This window comes from Chionomys nivalis, chromosome 5 (genome assembly GCF_950005125.1).
Source record: "Chionomys nivalis chromosome 5, mChiNiv1.1, whole genome shotgun sequence".
Classification (NCBI taxonomy): domain Eukaryota; kingdom Metazoa; phylum Chordata; class Mammalia; order Rodentia; family Cricetidae; genus Chionomys; species Chionomys nivalis.
This window is the reverse complement of record NC_080090.1, coordinates 49212192-49236889: the sequence shown is the minus strand read 5'-3', so window position 1 is coordinate 49236889 and position 24698 is coordinate 49212192. Positions and strand designations below refer to the sequence as shown.

At 42.3% G+C, this 24698-nt stretch overlaps 1 protein-coding gene and 1 pseudogene across 1 annotated transcript in view; one reads left to right on the top strand and one right to left on the bottom strand.

Moving 5' to 3' along the window:
• Fhit (fragile histidine triad diadenosine triphosphatase) overlaps window positions 1–24698 on the bottom strand; it is a 1428341-nt gene that overhangs the window by 748436 nt on the left and 655207 nt on the right. Inside the window, exon 4 of the mRNA XM_057769802.1 lies at window positions 1591–1708. Coding sequence (XP_057625785.1) covers window positions 1591–1693 — 103 coding nt within the window. The 5' untranslated portion in view covers window positions 1694–1708. The remainder of the gene's footprint in view (window positions 1–1590; window positions 1709–24698) is intronic.
• Window positions 12400–12594, top strand: LOC130874452 (small nuclear ribonucleoprotein G-like; annotated as a pseudogene).

Here is a 24698-nt window from a genome sequence, read left to right as displayed (position 1 = left end):
CATTTAAGTTCAGCTTTACCTTTAAACTTTTACAAAAATAGTTAAATGTTAGAAAGAATAATTTTTATCCAGCCTTATTTATACATTGATTACCTGTTCATTGGGGTTTTTTTTTTTATAATTTTGCAAAATTTAATGAGGTAAAATTCGGGCTTAGGACTGAGAGCTTAGTAGAGAATCACAATTTTATTCTGTGGGTTGATTTTCCATTTTCCTTTCAACCAAGAAGAGTTTACATGACTAAGGGAGCAAGTTATTCATGAAGCTCTTAAGAACTTCAAACACTTTCACTGAAAAATTTACTCCACAAATATCTTGAAACATTTTTACATTGAGGACTATCCTACGAAATTAATTTCAAAGCAAATCATGGTTCAGTGTGGAAAAGACCTACTATCTTAAAATAGGAAGCCTCCTCCTTGTTACCCATTGCATAATAAAATTAAGGAGGGAGAGAAGAGCATTGTGGAAACTCCAGGAGGGATATGTTCAACACAAAATAAATCACCTCCTCTGCGCGTCCCACCCGTTCTAATTGCCGCTGCAGAATTCAGTGGTGGGAACATTCTTCCAACAAAATAAAGCAGTTCAACCAGTACTCACAACGGAGAATGGTCTGGAAACCAATGTTTTTCCCAAGACAATATGGCATTTTCATTCCAGCAGAGATCACAACATTCATAACATGTTAAGATTGTGTCTCCTGGTAAAGTCGGAAGCTACACCCTAAAGTTTCACCAGTATCCAAACCTGAGCTGAACAAGGACAACACCAACAGACATAAGAAGGTGGATGGGGAAAGACCCTGAGGCCTCAGCCCTACACAAAGATATATAGGCAATTAAGGACTGCAGAGTGGGAGACATAGTCTTGCCTAGGGAAGACGCAACAATTGGTTATCCAATATCAAAACTTCAGCCCTGGAAATATACATACAGGAAACAATATATAGACTGAGCAGGTTTGCCTAGAGAATAGGTATATATATATAGACACATATACATAAATATGTACCTAACAACAATTAATGAAAAACAAGGCCATTAATTTGACAGAGAAAGAGAAGGGAGGGAGTAAAAGGAAGGGGAAATGATGTAATAATGTTACAATCACAAAAATTAAATAAAGTAAAATAAGTGAATAAATTAAACAATCTCCATTAAGCAAAGAATCTTTAATTCTCCTGTAATCCCTTAATCCCACCGTACAGAATCACCATCCTGTTTCTAACCCTCCATCAAAATTCACAACGAATAAAAGAAATTCAAAGTGCCCATGATATTCATTGAACCAATTTTAGAAACACCTATTTATTTACACAGCTATAGTAGTGAAAAGGTCAACCAAAAATTCCCCTCCAAAGCTACAGTTGCTAAGCAACCCTCCTTCAGAAGTTCTGCAACATTGCTCAAGCATATTACGGGTGCCACCAACTGGATTCAAAATAAATATGAATAACATCTTACCTGGTTACTCCAAATGGGGAGGGAGGGCGATTCCTTGCTTACCTTTCGTAGACAGATGCTAAAGGCTGATTCTATATGAATTTGGTTGGTTGGGTTCACATAGTTCTTAACAAGAAAAGGATACGGCCAGGTACAACGGGCTTCCTATTTACCAAGGCGAAGGACAGTTCAGTTTTGAGAAAAACCACAGAGGGCTTGATGAGATGCTGACCAAATCTAAATGACATGGTCTCACAGTGAATCTGAAAGAGAACATAATTTAGGAAATGAGCGTTCAAAAGAGAAAACGACTTGGTTCATCCCTTTAAAGAAGGCAACTTCCATTAATAAAGATTTCTGAGATGCAAAGAGGATGCCGTTTAAACTGGTTAATCTCCCTTAGGAGAGCTCCAGGTAAGTCTCCTAGGACTATTCCCATCTCCCTCCACTGCTGCCTTGTTTCCCGTGAAGGCTGCAAAGCAGAAGCTGGACCTTGGAGGACAAAGCAGCCTTTCATGCCTAAATTCTCCGGCCCTTCAGGACCCTCAAATCCACAGGGTCCTACATGGTGAATACTTACTTTTCCCTTTGATCTCATCATCTCTGCCAACATGGAAATATTCATTGTGAAGGGCTAAGTCCAAACGTAATTGTTAAAAGCTCCTTTCAAAGGCTTTTATCTTTGTTTGTACAATAGCAATTTAGCACAAGTACAAACACTGTCTGACCTCGCCTGCGATTACAAAACACACGTCCGCCGAGAACTATTACAATTCAGTGCCATCATTAGAGAGGAGAGGAAGGAATGAACAAAACCGAGTTTCAGAAGAGACTAGTTCCTGGCTGACCCAGAGTCAGATCAGGTAAATCATGTTAATTTTTCCATGTTCTCCTTCTGGGGGAGGCTCCACGACAGTGTTACAGTTTGACGCAAAATGTCCCCCAGAAGCTTATGGGTTGAGCAACTTGGTGCTGGTGTTTTAGGAGGGTCTGGAAAATTTAGAGGAAGGGGATTGGTCGACAGAAGTATATGATGTGTAGGGGGCAGGCTTTGAAGTCACCTGCCTTCTGATGACTGTCTCTCTCCCTCTGCTACCTGTCATGAGATGAAGAGCCTGCTTCCACCGCTGTTACTTTCTGTAAACGAGAACGCTGAAGCCTTGAACCAAAATAAAACCTTCCGACTCAAAGTTGTTTATAACACATCTTTTGCCACGGCAATGTGAAAGAGAATGAGCATGAGGGAGGGAGAAAGAAATGAAATTGAGCAGTTGGCAGCCAGCGTGGACCAAACCCGCCCATGCTCCAGGAATACTCTTAACTAGGTGATGTCTACACACCGTTGACCACTGAGTGACCACGGTCCATACATTTTTCTAAGTCAGAAGCAGCTCACTACAGAATCAATGGCCAGAGACCAACCTATAAGAGAAATGGCAATGAAAGATGAACAAAGAATCGGGAAAACAAAGGATGAAGTTAAAAACCGGAAGGCTGTTTTCAAGTAGATCAATAACTACATGATGATTTGGAGAGGCAACTGTTTAAAATGAGAGCTATCTAACGGCCCTCTACTGCAGCGGATGGAACTTGACACACCACGCTCAAAACCCAGGTGGGAAGACTCACGTCAAGGATAGAGATACTGGTTTGTAAGCTATTTAAATCAGCTCATAAACATTAAGTTAGTAAGGCTTTCAAACAGCGTCTACCCAAATGGTTTCTCAGGCATGCTCTCCGGGCAGCTATCAAAAACATGAATTTGTACTTCCTCTAGCTGCAGCCACATTTCCTTGAATTTTCTACGGTTGATAACACATTCTAAAGTTAGGGTTTTCCTTACTGTTGAATCCAGGTCTTGGGAATTGACTCCAGTGCCTGTAATCCCCTAGTGCACTAATCCTTTGGGAGTGGACATGAGATAACCAAGGACAGTGAACTCCCACAACTGATCACAGCCCATGCCAGGAAAGGTCCTTTCTTAAAGCTGAACCTTCAGTCTGTTCGAGAGACAGCTTAGCAAACAGCTGAGACACAAGCCAACACCTAATGACACTGTCTGAGCAACAGCCTAGCAATGCTGGAAGGAACAACATCCCTGACATTTGTTTCCATTTACAGGTAATTGGGCAAACCTGACTTAAGCATGGGCTCTAACTGATGAGCTATGGTTATCCCGAGTCCTTGACTGGTTGGTACTCCTTTGGTCTTTTTTTCTTTTATTTTCTGTGTCCCAAACCCCTGAATCTCCTTGCAACTCGGAGATTTGCTGTAGCACAGTTAATATAGTGTTTATCTTCTTTATAGATTTGTGTACATGTCTTCCATCTGTCAAAATATGGAGTGCTCTCCAAAACATTTAATTTTAATTATATATGAATTATTTGTTTTAAATTTCATCTGTTTCTTAATTCTGTTTTATCCACACGGTTGCACTGAAAACAGCTCCTGGCTGCTCCTTTCTTCTCACAGAGGTCCACTGTGGCATCTGTGTACAGTCCGCTCCCGCCCAAGAGATAGTCTAGCTATCACATTTTATCATGGATAACACTGTGATTTCTATCCTAAGGTGATTCATGTAGCCTTAGAACAAGGTTTTAGGTTTCTAAGCCAGTTTGCATTGCCAAGAGCAATACGCAAACGTTTTCCCCTGTCCATGTCAGCACTTGGCACTATCTGTTTTCATGACTGAGAGTGAAATGGTATCTCAGGCACAGCTCACTCACTAGCTTGTCCTGGTGCCTACCCAAGCCAACCCCACTCCCAGGCCTAAGTGAGACCTGAAAAATGGCTCCAGCAGTTGAACAGTGGGCTCGTGATGGATGGGGAAAATGGCACAAGGCTCACTCCCCAATGAGGAGTGACAGGAAAATAACTGCTTGAGAAAGAGAGACTCAGTCTTCCTCAGGGGCAATCCCAGTGGTAGGCTGCACAGTCCCAAGTGGTCAGCCTTAAAATACGTAAGAACTAAATGCATTAAATGGACTCAGCAGACTGTATCTATATGAACATGTGTGTGTGTGTGTGCGCACGCGCACATGCGTGTGTGCATCAATAATCAAAGAAGAACATGAGGTGGAGTCAAGAGAGGAGTTGAAGTGGGAAAGGGAGAGTATAGACATCACACAATACAGAAGTCATGTACAAAATTCTAAAAACAATTCATTACAAATGGTATCTCTTTCTTGTAACCCACTTGTTTGCTATAGTGTCATGTATACTTTGCCTTCTACAAATCACTGCTTTATGCTTCTTTCCCCGTTTTACAAGTCACCTCCCTTCTATTTCCTGTTTTTCCAGGGTCCACAGAATGGTCTAAGTAGTCAGCATGATAATTACATTTTTACCATCTGTTAATTTTTCTGTTATTCCCATAAAAAACAAAATCCACTTATTTTTTATAATTATTTTTTTATAATTAAAATCATTAATTTTGATATTTTTCTCCAAGATTCTTGGTTAAGATATTTTTCTCCATCATAAGGTCTCAAGTGTGTGTTTTAGTATTTTCCTCTATTAACTGTGTATCTTTATTTTTAATACTTAATTATATGTTTCATGTAAAGCTTTGCTTAAATTGTGAAGTATGGGGAGCTGACGAGACGGTTAAGTGGTTAAGAGCACGGATTGCTCTTCCAGATGACCTGGGTTCAATTCCCAGCACCAACATGGCAGCTCACAGCTGTCTGTAACTCCAATTCCAGGGCATCTGGCAACTTTACAGACATCCATGCAGGCAAAATACCAATGCATATAAAATAAAAATAGATAAGTATTTTTTTAAAACTAAACAATAAACTATCAAATAGTTTCACATTTCTTCTCTCATTAGACAGTTTTCTTCCTCTGAAGTCAGTCTTTCTTTTTTTTAAAGATTGAATTATTTATTATGTATACAGTACTCTGCCTGCATGTGTACCTGCACCCCAGAAGAGGGCACCAGATCCTTTTACAGATGGTTGTGAGCCACCACGGGGTTGCTGGGAATTGAACTCAGGACCTCTGGAAGAACAGTCAATGCTCTTAACTGCTGAGCCAGCTCTCAAGCCCAAGCCAGTTTTCTTATACTAGCCCCCAAGACTATGCCCATATAGATCTAGCAGCGATTCTGGACTTTGAGCCTATTGCCTGATGTTCTAGAACAGCAGCTGCTAAATTATTTTCTATAAGGGACAGCTGCAAGGGGATTTACAATCTCTTATAACTGCTCACCTCTGGCATGTAGTATGTATGCCACCCCAGCTATGTCTGTGTTCTAAGACAGCTTTACTCAGAGCAAACGCACAGCCTGGCTTAGCATGCCATCTGCAGTTTGCCAAGTTCATCTATATGAACCCCTTCACAAATGTTCTGGATAGAAGAGGACTGAATGGGATGTAGATTTTGAGAGATGGGCCAGACTCTGCATCCCCACTGGGACGACAAAGGTGTGTTCAGCGTTTCCATGGATGCTGTGGGTCAAACTCAGGTCCCCAGAAAGCACTTTACTGAGCTTGCTCCCCAGTCCCTTTGACACACCCTTACCCTAATGTCCAACATCCTTGACACACTCTTACCCCGCTGTCCAGCCCCTTGACACACCCTTACTCTCCCCCCCACCCCCCGTCTAGCCCCTTGACACACCCTTACTCCCCTCCCCCATCCAGCCCCTTGACACAACCTTACTCCCCCTCTGTCCAGCCCCTTGATACACCCTTACACCACCCACCACCCCCTGTCCAGCCCTTTGACACACCCTTACCCCTCAGATGCCTTTCAGATATTACAATCCGTCTTTCTCGTGGTTGAATTTTGAACCTGCTCAAGCAACATGGAGCTATAATTTCAAATAATTGTATATTTTTTCAAGTTCCACTCCTCACTTCAGAATCCCATCTTTATGCCTCAGCTCATGGAGGCCACACCCGCTTCCTCACACTGTAAAGGAATAGGTTCTGGCATTGATACCTCTGGAATCTGACTCTCCTGTTTGCTTCTTAGCAACCATTTTCTCCAGAATTCAGTTATCCTGTGACTGAATAGCCGTGTGCCTTATATACCTTTCAGAATCCTTTTGAGTGGATAAATTTCCTGAGTATCTATTCCATCATATTCCTAGAGTCCAAAGTTGTCATTACTAATTGATTTAAAAAGAAAAAAGTCATTAAGTTCTCTACTTATTATTTCCCATTCTTCCTCCTGGATTTCTTTATGTATTTATTTTTTGCTATACGTTAATCTCTAAAATCACTTTTAGAAAGTGTCTACATGTGCCATACTGTGAATTTTTGTTCATAATAATATACTCACTTCACCCTTCCATTTAAATACGCAGCCTACAATGACAGCCTCCTAAGCTCTAAGTTTGCCTGTTTCAAAACTCATCAATTACATCTTGGCCTCTTTGTGTCCTCGCACAGCTGTAAGCTGTAGAAGAAAATTGGCTGACATTCAGGTTACTGTTTAACAGGGGTTGTTCTGTTTTCTAATCTCAAAATAAGGTCTGCATAAAGCCCGAGTCTAGGACTACAGATTAATATCCATCAATTACCATAACAAATTACCACGAAGCCAAAGGCTATCATCCTCCCCAAGTCTCTAAGGACAACTCCTGTCTCTTCCTAGATTCCATGGCTCACAGCAGTCTGTTCTTCATGCTGCGTGTGGAGAGTCATCACCCCAGTCTCAGTGTCCCCATGAAATCCATCTTCACGTGGTCTTTTCTGTATGCCTTCACGTCTTATATTAAAAGATTGAGGGCTGAGGGGGTGGCTCAGTTGGGAAAGGGCTTACTGCCTAAGCACAGCTTCCAGTGAGACTAAGGTGCAGAACTCCTGAAGACAATATCTTACCCTGAGCGCTTGCTTCTGCACACAGGCGCACAATCCCTCATATGCACCTGCACACACATACTAGTAACAGCCACTAAAGACACAAGCCCGTGTATTTAGAGCCCAGCATAATCCTTATGATAACATCTGAAGCAGTCACATCTACAGAGACTTTTGTTTCCTAGTAAGGTCATAGTCTGAAGTTCCTTTGGTACGGGCGGGGCATGATTAGACTGATGTTTCTGATTCCTAATGTTTTGTACACCATAAGGCACGTACGTGTGAGGCCCTTGGTTTCCATTGTATCCTTAAAGGTTTGGTCTATCATCTGTCTTCAGATACTCTCTGGCACAAGTTAGCACACTGGCCTTTCAGAGAGTCTATCTGACATCTCTATTCATTTGGTCTCTCTAAGCTCTCAGGCCAATCTTCTCATATCTGTTTCTTCCTGACGTCTTTTGGGAAACGGCTTGAAAGCAAAATTTAGCTCCTAAGTTTCTCTCGGAAGCTTACTTATATCCAGTTTTCTTCTGTGTCCTGGCTACCCTTCCCTGCATGTCCCTCCATCTGACATATCACTCTTGCCAATAAAACCATATAGTTCTACTACATATTTTTTGCAGAATTTTAGTTTGCCAGTAATTTACAATAGTGAATGTCCTCTGACTTCTTCACTAAATCTTCTTCCCCTTTGATGACAGACATAACTCAGACCACTCTCTGTCTGGAGAAAGCAAGAGGAAATGGCATCAGAGTTCAAGTTCTCTACTTGACTTAGCCCCCCACTCTGACTCTCTGCAATATGATGAACTTTTATCTCACCTAAAACCAGGAGACAATGGCCTGAAGTAAGCCTATGTCACTGGCTGACACATGACATAGGCAGGCAAAATAGGAATATTTTCTACTTCCTTCACAGTGGTCTCATTGTTTCTCTGTAAATTATAGGAAAAAAACACTCCCCAATGAGTAGACCTATTTCCGCAAATTCTTAATTTCAGTGAAGAAGAGACATGTTCCAAGGGCCGGAGAAGGAACGCGAGTGCGTGGCATAGTAAAACCAGCAGTGTGACCGGAAGGTGCTGGCGTCTCCAGGATCTGAAATGGTCTGCAAGACTGAGATAAATATTAAATATTTTACTCTCATGTGAACATGGCAAAAGCAATTTTAGTTTAGGCTGAAGTAAAACTGCTGAATCTTTTCCCCCAAACAAGGAAGTTGATGTACTCTGTTGAATTTCCAAATGAAAAATCCTATCCAAAAAAACCTTGTTTCTTAGCACATGAGCAGACAATTATTTCTGGAATATAAAAAATTAAGGACTTAGTTAAGGAACTTACTCAATGGGTCATGTACTTCATTTATATTTATTATAAATGTTACTCAATGAAGAAATCTTAGGGATTTGGTTTTTCTCCTTGTTATGAAGAAAAAAGGAAGTAGTTATGTTAACCCAAACCAAAGTTGTAACTGTAGCTTTCTTCCTTCTTGGTACTGTGTGGTAATAACTTGCTTTTTTTCTCCCATTTTCCCATTAGTGGAAGGTATCATCTTCCTGCTCCCTCTTATGACCTATTTGTACTCTCTCTCCCTCCTCTGCCCTTCTGCTAACTCTATGCCTGTCACTCTCAGCAGCTAGTAAGAGGACAGGAATTTAAGGACTTCATCTTCAAAGTTACTCAGAGGAACTGGTGCTGAGCTTTCTGTCCCTCACACATGCGAGTGTGTGAGTCATCTCTGCAGATTAGAGCTGTGTCTGACAGGACTAAGCACTGTGGAATGTGGTTTAGGGACCACAGCAGAAGATGACCGCTCATTCCAATTCATTCCAGGCACGGTCAGGTTTATTCCTGGTTTACCTTTAAATGTTATGCTAATGTTTCACTAAACTGCCAAGTGCTTCAAATCTTGTTTCCAAGAGGAATGGCCAACTCTAGAATTTCTGGGTGGAAAGGGGCCTGTGAGATCACTTAGATCCAGTCCTCTCATTTTTGAGACACTGAGCACGTCCAGACAGTGAGGGGCGTATTCAAATGAGCACTGAACTTCAGTGGTCTCGTGGCTCTTTATACAGGATACTATTTAAGGGTTGATTAAACTTGGGACCCCAATTTGAGAAGTTAAATTAAAGCTAACACACTTTGGGGCATCCCTTAGTACTAAAGCCATGAAAATACTCACCATAAGAGGTCCAACAGAGGATCCAGAATATAAGCCTTTGTCTATTAATTTTATAGTACCTCTTCCAGCAGAGCACACTATGAACTGTCTTTTATATTTTTACTTTTTGATAATATAAAGGCCTTTCAAAATCCATGCTCCAAACTTGGAATTTTAGGACTTCCAGTAACCACATGACCAAGCCCATAAAGATGAGAAATTCTAGTCCATTGACCAAGCCACTGAATCCCATCTTATGATTGCTAACTCCCTCTTCTAAATAGCGAGGCATCTTTCCGGAACACACGCAAAAGAGATGTGTTTCCACAAGCAGCTTAGGTGTTCAGCTTAGCTGACGTGCGACATCCAGCTCGCCTAAGCATCTTAAACAATGCCTATTCTGCAGCTCTGCACAGCTACTCCCTAAAGAGTTGGAAGTGCTCCCCCAGAATGCTAGCTATAAAACCAGGCTGAATAAAATCACCTCAAGAGCTCTCAAGAGGAGCAACATCTTTGGCTCCATCCTACCCTGACCCCAACAGAACCTCTACAAGGATGAGATAAACTCATCCAGGGTTACACAGACATGAGTACAACATGTTTTCTTTGTTGGTCTATTGTATGACTGTGGCCTGCTCCTTGGCTTGTGTGCCTTTGTGACATAGGGCACCAATCCATCCCTCTATACATCCCCCAAGCACCTAGCCTGTATTTAGCAAAGCGTGACATTTAAAAAGTAAACATGAATGTTTTTAATAGACAAGAGTTGGTTCTCAATTAATACAAATTAAATACTGGTAAGAAACTTGGTACTATTATTATCATAAGATGCCGTTTAGTCGTTAAAGACAAAACCAAACCTGGCACAGCCCTGAGTGGCTGCTGTACCTCTCTCTCCATGAGACAGAATCAGTTAAAAAGTAACATCTGAACAACAGGAATGGTAGCCAGTGCTTGTCGCTGCTTCCAGCCTCCTAACGATTTAGATGCCCTATCCTTAAACCCCTGGACAGCTCTATGAAGAAGGAGATTTGCACATCTGCCTTCATGGATGCCTCTGATTTTGTCAGTTGCAACAATTCCTAGATTTTAAAATTAGCATGCTCAGAAGATATTGACCTATCAAGGCTATTGAAATCAATGGCTAAGTAGCTCTCAGGACGTTTTTGTAATATTTTGCAGTCAACATTCGTGTAGGGTAGATGGCCCATTTCCATATAACTTTTGTCAATATTGGACATTCTCTAATTCTCTAAATCTGTTATACAAATTGTCATTACTTAGGAATACAATAGAGAGGGGAATGACTTCTTCAAAATGTCCTAGCTAAAGCAATCTACCATGAACACTAATGTCTCCTAGGCAACCGGGAAACCAAACATGATAAAAAAGAAAACGCTGCTCCTTTTGTTAAAAGAATGGGGAAAAAAGGTCTGTTTTTCTTTAAACTAGAAAATTAAAATCTTATTCCATTAGAGCTGGGAGAGTTAAGGTTCACTGTGAAAAACAAAACAATCTCCTATGTTATGCCCTAACGATACTCAGTGATGAGAAAAGTCTAGATTAACCCCCTGGCAGCCTTCAGGATCTAACGGCCAAGGGATCTCTGTTCCAATATATATGAAAAGTGAGGGCTGGAAATGAGGGATGTAAGTGAGCTGGAAAGCTGCTGGCTGATGGAACCCAAGCTGACCCTCCCAGGAAAAACACCCTGTCACCTAACTGAGCAACAACACACTCTGGGAGCTGACCAGATTCTCAAACAGATTTGATTAACTCGGAAAACAATCAAGGCACAAAATGAATGGCTGGAGACATACATTAAAGTTTATACAATTTTTAAAAAATCGTTCTTAGCCTACACATATGTAATGGTTCCACAGAGGCTAGCATAAGACTCTACAAATGATGACCAAACAAAGGGGGAAACAACTCGAAATGTCTCTAAATTTATACAAACAAAATAATATTTAGAGTTTCATAATAAAATTTTAATCTTTATTTTCCCATATCTAAACCTTTAAAATAACACAGGATACTAATTTATTAAAAGAAAAAAATTCTTCTATTTAAGTAAGTTGAAATACTTTTGTCCCATACAATGTTTAATGTCTTGAATATTTTTAAAGCTATGTATGATTTAAATAACCTAATGTTCTATGGTATATATGTGTATACATATATATACTACATATATATGTGTCTTAATGTATACAGCACAATACAGTGTTACTATAATATAAATATAGAACATATATACACATGTATTTCATACTTAACACCTGTAAACATATATAGTTTTTCTTTGAACATGTTTTGATTCTCTTGATCACACACCTAGGGTAAACTCCTGTATTACACATGAATTATTTTTAGCCTCTTGAACTACCAGTCTGATTTTTGTAGGGATTGTTCATATCACGTCCTTACAAGGATGAACAAAGGTTCAAGTTCTCCACTTCGCCAACAACCACACTCAGAAACTTTCATGTAATTGTTCAGAGAAGACCTAGACACTGGGTCCTTACTTCTTTGTTTAATTCTCTGTAACGTGGTGAAGACTCAAAGCTCCTTATTCACACTAACTGGCCATGTTGCTTGCTTTGTTTCAGAGATCTTGAGATTTCTTTTTCTTTCTTATCCTACTCTATCATTCTGATGATTTACGGAGCAAGAGAACAAAAAATGAAATATGGAAGACAGCATCCTATAACAATCTCGTTTATTTTCCAAGGATAGGGAATACATTTTTTTGTTGCATTGGTTTTGGTTTTGTTGAGACAGGGTTTCTCTGTGGGTAGCCTTGGCTATCCTGGAACTTATTCTATAGACCAGGCTGATTTCAAACTCACAGAGATCCCCCTGCCTCTGCCTCTTGAGTGCTGGCATTAAGTCAGTGTGTACCTGCCCAGTCCTCTGCAGCAGAGTCAGCCAGCTGAAGAGCTTCCTCGAGCACGGCCCATGCTGCAGAGCTGAAGAAGTTATGGGCAAGAAATTATCACTGAAGTTACAAGGCGGCAGACATTTCCAAGGAATACTGCAGGGCTTTGATCCCTGTCTGAGTTCTGTGGCTGAAGAACGTGTGGAGATGGCAATGAGTGAGTGACAGAATAACACTGGAATGGCGATCAAATGGAGAAATGGTGTCATCATATCAGAAGCCTTGGGAAGAGTCTAATCAATGGATGTTCAACAGAGAAGTTCACATCCCTCCCCAAAGGGCCTATTGGACTATGCTCATGTGAACCATTTTGCTAAATAAACCTTTGTGACACTCACAAATGAAAGAGAAAGATAAAAAGGACATTTTAACTCATCTGTATACTTGTGTACAAGGAAAACTCTAAAATTGATGGGCGATTTTTCTCATAATTTTGGAGTCAATTCTGTTCTCTTTTCTGCATGCTTTCATCTTCTACAAGAAGCACAAGCAGGAGAGTCTGCCTGAAGGGATTTTTTTTTATGAGTTCTCATGTAATCTAAATCACAAATCCCATGATCCAGGAGAGAGCTTTTCTCTCAGAGAGCACTTGTAAAACATACTATCTTCCAGTTATTCTCATCTGACAATGACAGACGGAACCAACGACATGTATGTTTCATGCCACCACCAGACCTCGACTCTAAAACACAGTACTATAGATGTAAAAGTGCCAAGTATTCAATTTTACATATGCTAAACTGAACACAAAGTGAAACACTACATTATGGTGCTGCAGTCCTGTTTTTGAAAATAAACATCCTGTTTAGATGACTATCTCTAGGAATGCCAGATGCTTGGGCCAAATGGGCAGTTTCTAAACTGAATGCCTAAGCCTCCTCTCTCATAGATTCATCTCAACAATAAAGATGACCCAAATGTGTGTATGTGTGTGTACCTGTAGACTGACAGCAGAAAGAAATCTACAGGTTCTGCTAGTAGAACATTACTCTATGAAGAGAAATAAGGTAAAAAAGAATAATCAGTCACGTTATTCTCTCATTTACGTAGTTATGTATGATCTGAGGATCTTTCTTCTGTGTTGCTGTTTATTCTCTCCAGGAGCTGAAGAGAGTCCCAGATCGTCCTCTTTTTCCTTTTTCTTTCTTTCTTTTTCTGTTTTTGACTGTATGATAACAAGACTGATATATTGAGCCAGCAACCAAAACTGGGGTCATATAACTTCACTTTCAATGTTAAGGCAACTATGCCCATCTAGCCTCTGAAACCACGTACTTGCATCTTTACTCAGTGCATGAGTCTCTCAGAGGTTAAGAGACACTGGGGGCTTACTTTTCTTTATACCTTAAAAAAAATAGTTAAAAACTAAGACATGCCGAAGCATAAGTGCATACACTTTATCATAGTTTGAACATTAACACTGGGAAAAACAAATTTTATATACAAATTAATATAATAAGGTTACTATCTCTGCACACATGAAAGAGTATTCTACCAATTTCTGACCAATGTGGACTTTATGCATGTTTGTGTGCGTGTGGCAAAGCAACGCCACTTATAGGATTTTCGCTAAGACAGTGTCGGGCTAATTACAGTGTCAAGTAGAGCTGTGGATCACTTGTAATGTATAGGCTGCCTTCTGCTTTCTGGGTTCCTCTATACTCAGCAGTTTCTAATTGTGTTATATACAATATAATTACATGACTGACAAATTTACTGCTCAACATTGCACCATAGTTCATACAACCTCATGAGGGGATAAGTTTAAAGTTATACAATGAAAATATCTCTAACTCTCCTCTATAATAAATGGAAAGCCCACTGAAAACTAGCAAGGGCTGCATCCAAGACCTTGACCCCAAAGCCATCACAAACCCCCCTACCCACTGAGTTTTTTTAAGACTCCGATACGATATTGGTTAAATGAAATCGTAAGAATCAAATTCTAGCCTCTGAGTTTATGCTCACTAAAATTATCACGGGAAGAACCTACTTCTACAGCAACCATCAAGAAGGGTTCTCATTCAAGGGTCTCGAAATGGAGCTTTCCTATTCAACAAGCTTCTGTTGTAAAACATGAACTTGGATGCAGTCGAGTCTTGGTCTGCCTTCTACCATAATGGATTCACAGTGCACCACCAGCAGGGAGTCCTGCTCCTTCTCTATCTCACAAATGCCTTCCTGTCTCCCTGTGCCATACATCTTCCTAGCACTCTGGGAATAATATACTAATAAAGGGAGTCCTCAGTCTCTGTGTGTGTGTGAGTCTGTCTCTACCTCTCTCCCCCTCCCTCGTGTGTGTGTGTGTGTGTGTGCATGTGCATGTGTGCATGTGTGTGCACGCGTGTGTGTGTGTCTTCCTCTCCCTCTTTCCCTCCCTCCCTCTACCTCTCTCTCCTTCCCCTCCCCCACCTTTCATTCATTTCTTCACCCTCTTACTATGACAGGCACCCATCAGGGGATGTCCCTTCCTACCCATCTTATTACCCTTTTGTTCTGTCTGCCCCCCATTTAGACACAGGAAACTTTTAATTATTCGATTGCTACTATGAACAGTAATGAAGCTGAGGCTGCCTGCCGAGGAGCACCATCAAACATTAATGAGCGAGCAGACTGAGACCCACACCTGAATCCCATCGAGGGATCCCATTGTTCGGGCCAGGTGGGATGCTTCTGGCCACAGGCAGGCTTCAGTGGGAGAGCTGCGGTTTGCAAGGTGGTTATTATGCATTCACTCCTGCCTCCGTGATTCCCACTGACTCGAACAGCTTTCCTGTGTGGTCTCACTCATTTACACACTGGTGATTACCTCCCCCATAATAATGTCTCACTGTTTCATTCTGTTTCCTGCCTCTTTGTCCTTATCTTTGCTGTTAAAAAGGGCTTCCTGGAGCTGAAACTTCTCAAAAAGAACACTACTAATTGATCATTTTCTTATTCCTACTTTTGATCACTTCCAGAACTTCAAAGAAAAATAGGCCCTGCAGTCACTTGGGTGATCTGTGTGGGTATACAGGCCTTTCTTGATACTCTCACAGTGGTCAGTTTCTTGCCCCAACCCAGAAGATGTTAGACAGATACTGATTGTCATCTATAGTTTTCTGAGCACCTAGGAAAGAGACAAAACTTACAGAAGACAGAAAGTGTGCCTCCTTGCCCATAGGAAGCATAGATAATATTATCTCTACAGTCAACTGGGGAATATGTGACCAACACCACTCTATCTCTTTCCAGACTTTCTAACCTTTCTTAATAGCAAAAGAACTCATACAAGTATCAGGTATTGTCTGAACACTGCCATGTGCCAGGGCCAATACACAACACTGGACCTACATTCAATACATATCAACACTATCAGTCTATAGAGTCAGTATAGAGTCAAGCAAAACTCATGGAAAAGAAGCATCTCTGTTTAACTAAAAGCTTAAAGGTCTACAGCAAACTAAATGGCCACTAGGAGTGCTCTGAAGGGCAGGGAGGCATGAGGGCCCAGAAAGACAACCAATGATGAGGAAAGACACTGGTAGTGAGCATAAGGGCAGTGTCCGTCATATTTCCCTAGAGGATAAAGCTCAGCTTGCATCCCCTTAGCTGCTTCCTCCTGTTCACAAAGATCACCATACTGGGCACAGCATGGGGACAAAGGAGCCCTTCCTTTGCAGCTTTATGAAGGTTCAAGTCATCATTTCTACAAACATGGGGTCAGCATGATTCTGACAAGACACTCCCCGCTGAATGTAAAGGGCATCAACTACGACATGGAAGCAGCCAGAAAACTTATGTAGTAACCTAATGCAATTTAATGTAATGTGAATGGTTACTTCCTGCAGGCAGACAATCACAGAATAGGACATGGTGACTTGAGGAAGAGCAACAGCAGCAAAGAAACAAAACTGCAAGACACAGTATCATATAAGCTATGTTTTTCAAGCACCCCATTGATTCTGCTCATGGATTTAGCGTGTCTCCTTCCACACGGCTATAAAGTTGACTCGGCATTCATAGCATGGCCATGGAAAGGGTCGCAATGTCAAATGGGTAGGCCATGAACTCCATCAAGCTCTCCTCAGCTCTCTCATGACATCAGAGAAACTAGTCAGTTGGGAGCCAGACTACTCTGAGGGTGTTGTTGCTGGGTGTAATCTATCAAAACCTTCACTGTTAAGTAGGTTGAGAATATGACATCATAATCAAATGGATGACAAGCAGTCTCTAATTAAGTGCACATGTACCACTGAGAAATTAATTCGAATTTGAGAGAAATGATGGAAAATGTTCTCCCAACGTTGAAACTCTTGAGATTTGCCGTCTTGAAGGCACTTGGCTTTTAAAATAATTTTTCATATGCTAGCTATTGGTAACTAATACAGTTGATTCTTGACTTTTGGACAGATAGAAAGAAGGACCATTGCTCCTCAAAACAGCAATACATAAAAATAGTTTTAATGTTTCTCTCGAAAAGTTCTGACCCGGTTCTAAGTGACCTTTTCAGATGAGCCTTGTTCTGAAAGTCGCTCGGGGACAGGGGCTTTGTTGGCACAACTTAACTGCCAGCACTGTCCTTGCGTCTGTGCGTCTGAGCTCTGAGCAGTGATCCCTGGACACATAGCGGACAACACAGACAGGTGCGCTCCAGCCCCTGGCCCATGCTACGCCCGCGGCTTTTCTCAGCCATCTCGCCAACCTGCCTTCTTATTTAATCCACGCAAACCACCACATGAAGCAGCGACATACAAAAGCCGCTGCAAGGTCCGTGCCAGGCTCCTTGGAAATTTAAGGTAGTGGTGTTCAGTACTCCTACCACAGAGCCCAGGAAAAGCAGACGTGCCCTTCTGAACACAGATTCCCAGCAGCTCAGACCTCCACTGAAGAAAGTGGAAGCTACTTGGTAAGCTCACTGCTTGGGTTCCTGGAAGGCACACATGTGGCATGGATTCGGTGACTTTCACCTCCCACAACCCTGCCTAAGTGACTGCACCATATACTCCAGCAGAAGTTTACCAAGAGCCTTGCGTATACCTGTTACCAATCCACTGGTATCACCACGGGGCAGGAAGATGCTGTTTTTCAGGACAAACAGGAATAAACCAAATGAGTAAGAAGCCTAGGTCCCAGTCATGCTAAGAGGTGGGCTAGTCTATCAGGGGGAGTGACTCTAACTGAAGAGGTCCTAACCGGGCTGGAGACTAAGAGATATCGCCTAAGAAAACTTGCATGATGGTTTTAAAAACAGATGATTTAGCTGGGCGGTGGTGGCGCACGCCTTTAATCCCAGCACTTGGAAGGCAGAGGCAAGCGGATCTCTGTGAGTTCGAGGCCAGCCTGGTCTACAAGACCTAGTTCCAGGACAGAAACCAAAAACTACGGAGAAACCCTGTCTCAAAAAATCAAAAAAAAAAAAAAAAAAAAAAACAGATGATTTAAAGTAAATGGAGGAGGGAAGAAGTGAGAGAAAGAAGGGGGGGGGAGAAATGGGGTGAAGATGAAAGCAGCGAGAGAAGCCATGCATGGACCTTCCTGAGGGCAAAACAGGTTGGTGTCAGGAAAGCGCGTCTTCTTGCCACTCTACTGGAGCAGGGATGGGAAATCCTTTCTTGTGACAGGTAGGGAGATCCAAGATCCCTCCCTACATGGTTCATGCCTGGAACCTGCAGCAAAAACCAGGGGCCTACGCTCTGAAACCTGGCCTGCAGAACCCTTCCAATCAAGGGGGTAAGCACGCGTTGGAACTGCGCTATCCTTTGGGACGGAAATTTGATCTGAGCGATATACTGGAGCAGGTACAGAAACAGACCTGGTACTTGTTCTCTCCTCATACGAGGGCCCACACTGAGATGTGGTATGCACCTACTCCTCCTCAGGGAAAAGGCAGCCAAACATGCCCCCCAAACGTCAGTATAGACGCAGAGTAAGCGCAGGTGCCCGAGGAACGCGGACACAGAGTGTCACCAGCGTCCACACCTCTCCCTATGAGGGAAGACAAGGGAGGAGGGCGGTAACTCCACCCCCAAAACTGGACAGAAGCAAGTCATCCGCTCTGCCCCGTGAGGAGCTGCACGCAGATTCTGCACCCCTAACGCTGTTCCCTTTTAGACCTGTCTTATTTAATTCCTCAGTTTAAGTTGGCGACCCAGCTTTGTCCTTCTGCATCCCTTCACCACTACCAATGCCTTCTTTGCTTGTTTATTTCGCTTGGAGTCACACTTTCAGCCTCCTGAGGGCTGGGCTTATTTTAGCTGGGTGGCGTTCACTTGCCACTTTCTCATTTCATCCTGTCTATAACTGCAGCTGCCTTGTCTCTTCCATTCCTCTGCATTGCCCACCCCGTCTGTTGTCTGTTTACCTCTTCTATTTTTTGATCCCTTGCTCTGATGTTAACCCTTAGTTATAAATATCAAATACACACCACACTGCGCTTTTCCCTCTACCCAAGAGGCAGGTTCATTCAGCGGGCTGCACTGTATTCTCACTCCGGGCATATCCAGGGGTGACAGTGAACCTCTTGAAGATTGCCCTCCTCTCACTGGAGACTGAGCAAGGTACCCTGAGGGCTGAGCTGCTGGACTCCAGTCCCGCAGTGAAATAACACCTCAACCTCACTCCATAGCCACCGTGAACATTGAGGGTTTCCAACCAGAGACCTAATTCCATCTGTGCAAATCTCAACACAAGAAGCTGGAAAAGTCAAGGTAGCATGGCCCCCCACAATGATTGCCAATTGCACAGAAATGTATCCCAGTGAGAGCAGATGGGACAAAATACCAAGGAATTCTAAAACAATTGCAAAAACGTTTAACAGAATAAAAGAGGACGGGAATGGACTCCGGAATGAATTCAAAGTGGAGACAAATTGCTAAGTGAAATAAGGGTATCAAAACATTACACAAAAAAGAAATTCAATGAAGAAAAAGAAATGTTGAAAACCTCAAATTAAAATTTGGAAATCAAGAGCTTAGTGAGTCAAACTGTAAAAGTGTCACGGGAAGTAACACCCATGGATCAATTGAAAGACAGGGAGGGTAGCAGGACTTGAAGACTAGGAACGTGGGTTAGGACACTGAGACACTCGCAGGAAGAAATAAAGAATGTGTGGCTAGAACATGTACCGTCAGAGTGACACCAGCAAAAGGCCAATGCATGAATCATGGACACTGAAGAAGTAAAGCTGTTCAAGCTAAAGATGTAGAAAATATGTTAAACAAAATCTAACAGACAATATCCCAAGTCAAAGAAAGAGATGGCAACCTAGATCCCAGAGAAAGAAAAAAAAAAAACCCAAGCAAACAAGACTCAAAGAAAATTTTCCAATGTCATATTATCATTAAAGCACTAAATATACAGAACCAAAAAAAGAAGGGGGAATATTAAACGCTTCAAGGGTACCAAGTTGGATATAAAGGCAAATCTATCAGAAAACCTGCCAGTTCCACAACAGAAATCCTATGAGACAAGAGGGCACAAAATTCTGAATTCCATGCTCTGAGTGACAGTGATTGCTGGTTCGGATTGTCCACCAAAGTCATGCTTCAGAACTGAAAGAGGACAAAGACAAAAAACTCTCCATGATAAACACGAACAAAAGAAGCTGATGACTCTTACGTCTGCACTAAAGAACATAACTGAAGAGAGTCTGTATACTAATGAGCTCGGCACTTCCCCGAGGCCACAGGAAAGACTAAACCAAGCTAGAACATCAAAAAAGCAAAGCTTAGGAGAAAACCAAACATTACAAAATAGCAAAATGAAAGGAAGTACCACATACATTTCAATAATCACTTGGAATGCAAATTGTCTTGATTTTCTAATAAGTACAATAAAAACAATAGCAAAGGAAAGGAAGTAAAGTACCCCTGTCTGCAAACGATATGAGCATAAGAGACCTAACAGAAGACTCTAAGCTGGTAACTACTTCTAGCGAACTAGCCTCATACAAAGCAACACCAACAGCTTGTCCATTTACCAGGAATAAACACAGTGAGAAAGAGAACAGACAAAGCTCAGTCACAGCAGCCTCCAAAACGAATAAAATACTTAGGAATAAACCTGAAAAAAGAAATAAAGGTCTCAGCCTGGTAGTGGGGGCACATGCCTTTAAACCCAGCACTCAGGAAAAAGAGGAAGGCGGATCTCAGAGTTGGAGGCCAGCCTGGTCTACAGAGGTAGTTCCAGGGCAGACAGGACTACACAGAGAAACCCTGTCTTGTGAAAACCAAACAAAACAAAACAAATAAAGGAGGAGGAAGTAGAGGAGGAGGACAAAAGTAAAATGAAGAAGATCTCTGTGTTCATTTTAAAACATGGAGGAAATTGAAGACCTTAGAAAACTTGAAAGCCCTCCTATGGTCATAGAGGGGCTGAAGTGTTGCAAATGTCTGTAATATCAAAAGTGTTCTAAAGAATCACTGCAGTTTCCATTAAAATTTCAGTGGCATTTGACACAAAATAAAATTCAGACATTCATGCAGACGCATAAAAAAACTCTCTGAGAGTCAACACAGTGCTGAGCAAAATAAGTATCCTGGAGGCGTCACCTATAGGTTAAGTTATACTACAGAGTTATAGTAACTAAAACAGTGTGGTACCGGCACATGGACAGACCCATTGATTAGTGGGATACAGTAGGGGACCCAAAATTAAACCCACACAGATACAGTCATTTGATTTTTGAAAGAAGGTGAACATACACACTGGAGAAAAGCCAGCATCCTCAACAGCGCCATGGAAGCCGGACCTCCACATGCAGAAGAATGGAAAGACATCCCAATCTCTCAGACTCACTTTCATACAGTGAAATTACGTCACTCACTGGAAAGGTTATGCAGATGGAGATCACAGTATAAAGAGGATGGAGCCAGACACCAAGAGGCCAACATCACGTGCTTTCTCTCCCCTGTGGATAAGTTTAGGGATGCCACTTTAAGCAGAATGAAGAGTGGGGAAGGAAGGAGAGGCAGGGAAGAAGGAGGCACAGGTGGGAATTTCAGAATCGGGAGTGAATGTAGCTGAATACATTGTGTACTTGAAAGAGATTGCCTCTAAGGAGCACAGCACTGTCCCTGATCAATATACACCATTTTAACAAAAGACATAGTTGTCATTCCAGGCTCAGATTTTGGACTAATGATCTACAGACCCCGTTCACGGCAGCTGAGATGGTTCCACCCATTTCAGACGAAGATGTGGTCACGTGTGCATCGGCCAGCACCTGGGCTTTTTCAGTAAGGAGCACAAATAATAAACTCCCGGCATTGAAATATCACATTCTGTGGTAATCTCCTGACTAATCGTCTTGCTAATAAATATCTAAAGACCACATTTTTTCCGTGGGATTCCAGCTTCCACAGGAACATTCTGATTGTGACATAATTTTTAAATTAGTGGGTTTATTCATAGTTTTATATTAGCAAATGTCAAGCTTATTACTAATGAGCAAACCCTGTAGATCCACAGTAGTGTTAATTTTTAACAGTACAAGGAATGAGGAGAAATAAGGAGACAATTAAAATTTTCCCTGGGGTATTGACTCCCATGAAATTCTGTGCAAGGCGAGAAAGCATGAAGCCCTTAGAGCACGCATTTAGAAAGGATGCCAAAAGCTGGGTCACTGTACAGGGGAAAGAGCAAGACCCACACTTCCTTCGGCACACCTGGTTACAGTCACTGCCTCTCATAATGTCTCTCTGGTCATTGCTAGTGAGATTTCCCTGCTGGCCTTTGATTTGCTATAAGGACATTCCCAGCAAGTTTTCATTTCATAAGGATTTATTGCCTCCTTATTGATGTTTCCTTTCTAATCAATTGCTTTTACTTGAGAGACCAGTATTTAGTGTGATATTCAGCTCCTCCAAAGCTATGCCGCAAAAGTTCTCTTACCTAGCCAGGGTGTGCTAACACGGACCTTTCTTTCCCCATTAATCTCCTGAGTAGAAGCATATGTATCTGGGGACTGTTTAACTTCCCAGCTCTAAAATGTGAGAAGCATCTGCCTTTTGTGGGTACTTATGACACTTCCCTATAAACCTACCTACCCTACACACATTCTCAAGCAAATATAATTGTTTTCCAAACCTTCCGAATGCTTAAGTCGATTTGCTAAGATGTTGGAGGCTTCCTGCATTTGGTGGCCATGGAAACCACCCGCCTTATAGCAGCATTTTTCCTGGATGCATGCCAGGTTGCTGAGGGCCAGATAGTACTCTACATTTTAGGGAGTCAAGTACAGATATTTCAGGTGATAGCTCCCAAAAGTTCTAGATTACAGTTAAGAATGCAAAAGTATGATATGGTTTTCTCTGATGTGGAAACTTTATACTTTTCTCTTTTTTGCGGGGGGGGGGGGGATTTCAAGACAGGGTTGGGGGGATTTGAGGATGGAGTTTCTCTGTGTAACAACCCTAGCTGTCCTGGAACTCACGGCATAGTTTTAAGCGCATAAATCAGCCAATGTTCCAACAAGATTTGGAGTCACTGTCTTCCCTCTTCATGGCTAGCAACACAATTTGTCACACGAGAAGGAGGTCTTATCCACAAGCATGAACATGGCACATGAAGGTGTGTACGTGGTCATTCTGCTCCCCATCCCACCCACTTTCTAGAGCAAACCTTAGAAGGGCCCACTCTTCCAGTCTAAAGGATGGTCGACTTAAGAGCCCACCCTCTCCAAAAACAAAGAATCAAAATAGTTGGTATTTAACCTAATGGATGGGTTACAGTAGGAAGTGGGCCAAGGCCTTCGCCGCAGTAAAGAAGCAGAGAGCCCTGTTGACACACTTATTTTTAACATAATATTATTATTGATTATTTGGAAATTTCACATAATGTGCCTCAATCACATTCACGTCCCAGCTCTCCCAGGCCCACCCCTCACCCTTGTGAGCTCCTCCAAAACAAAAGAATAAAAAAAGAAGAAAATAAGAAGTCCAATTTGTGCTGCCCATATAGCCACTGGAGCATGACCAAACTCTCAGTGGCCAGCCCCTTAAAGAAAACTGACTCCTTCCCGACCACCCCTGCTGGAAGCTATCAGCTGTGAAGAGCTACACTTCAGTATCTCTATCACAGCGTTCTCTTCCATAGCTTCCTGTCTAGACTGTTTCTATGTCTCTCATTCTCCAGGGCGAAACCGCAGTCATTCATACCATGCTAAAGAAGCTTCCCTGAAGCAGATGCAGAGATGCACAGCCAAGCACTGGGCCAGGCTCTGCGAGTCCAGTCAAAGAGAGGGAGGGAGGAGGGATTATATGAACAAAGGGACCAAGTTCATGCATGCAGAGGGGCACATGGAGAAAGCTGACCGGAGCTAGTGGGAGCACACAGACTCTGGACCTACAGCTGGGGAGTCTGCATGGGACTGAACTAGGTCCTCTGAATGTGGGTGACAGTTGTGTGGCTTGGTCTGTTTGTGGGGCCCCTGACAGTGGGAACAGGATCTATCCATGGTGCATGAGCTGGCGTTTTTTGGAGCCCATTCCCTATGGTGGGATGCCTTGCTCAACCTTGATGCAGCGGGGAGGAGCTTGGACCTGCCTCAACTTGACGTGCCAGGTTTTACTTACTCTCCATGGGAGGCCTTACTCTCTCAGGAATGAATGAGGGTGTAAGGAGGTGGGGGAATTAGGAGGAGGGGAAGGAGGAATAACTGTGGTTGGTATTTAAAATGAATAAAATTTTTGAAATCAAAAAAGAAGCTTCCCCGCCCTTCATAGTCAGCACCAGCACAGATCACAGTCTTCCACGTGGCGTCTGGTTACAGCATGGGCCAAGGGCATCAACAAGGCTTCAGTAGGCAGCACAGATTATGGACCTTCCCAAGGCCTCCCGTGGTAACATGGGCCACGAACCTTAACATGGTCCTCTACAGCAGCACAGATCACAGACATCAACATGACCTTAGACGGCAGCCCAGGTCACACACGTCAACATGCAGGCCAAACTTTCATGCAACTATTCTTTCAAAGTACCTGAACACAGACGGTGTATGCATGTGTGTGTGCGTGTGCGCGCTCACACGCACGCAAGTATGTGCAGGCATGTATACATATGTGGAAGCCAGAGGATAATTCTGGGTACTCCATAGGTACCACATAACCATCATTTATTTATTTATTTCTCTACTTATTTATTGAGACATGGTTTCTCACTGGCTCAGAACTCATTAAGAGGATCTAATTCAAATCCCTGGCTAATACTTCACCACCTGAGTCAGCTCCCCAGCTCCAAAGACAAATTTTTATCAACAAAATTAATGTTTCCCTCTCTCTCTCCTTTGCCTTCCATGATTAAGACAGTTACAGCCAAGTAGTAAGAGCACAAATCCCTGCAAGTTGACATTGACTGAGCAA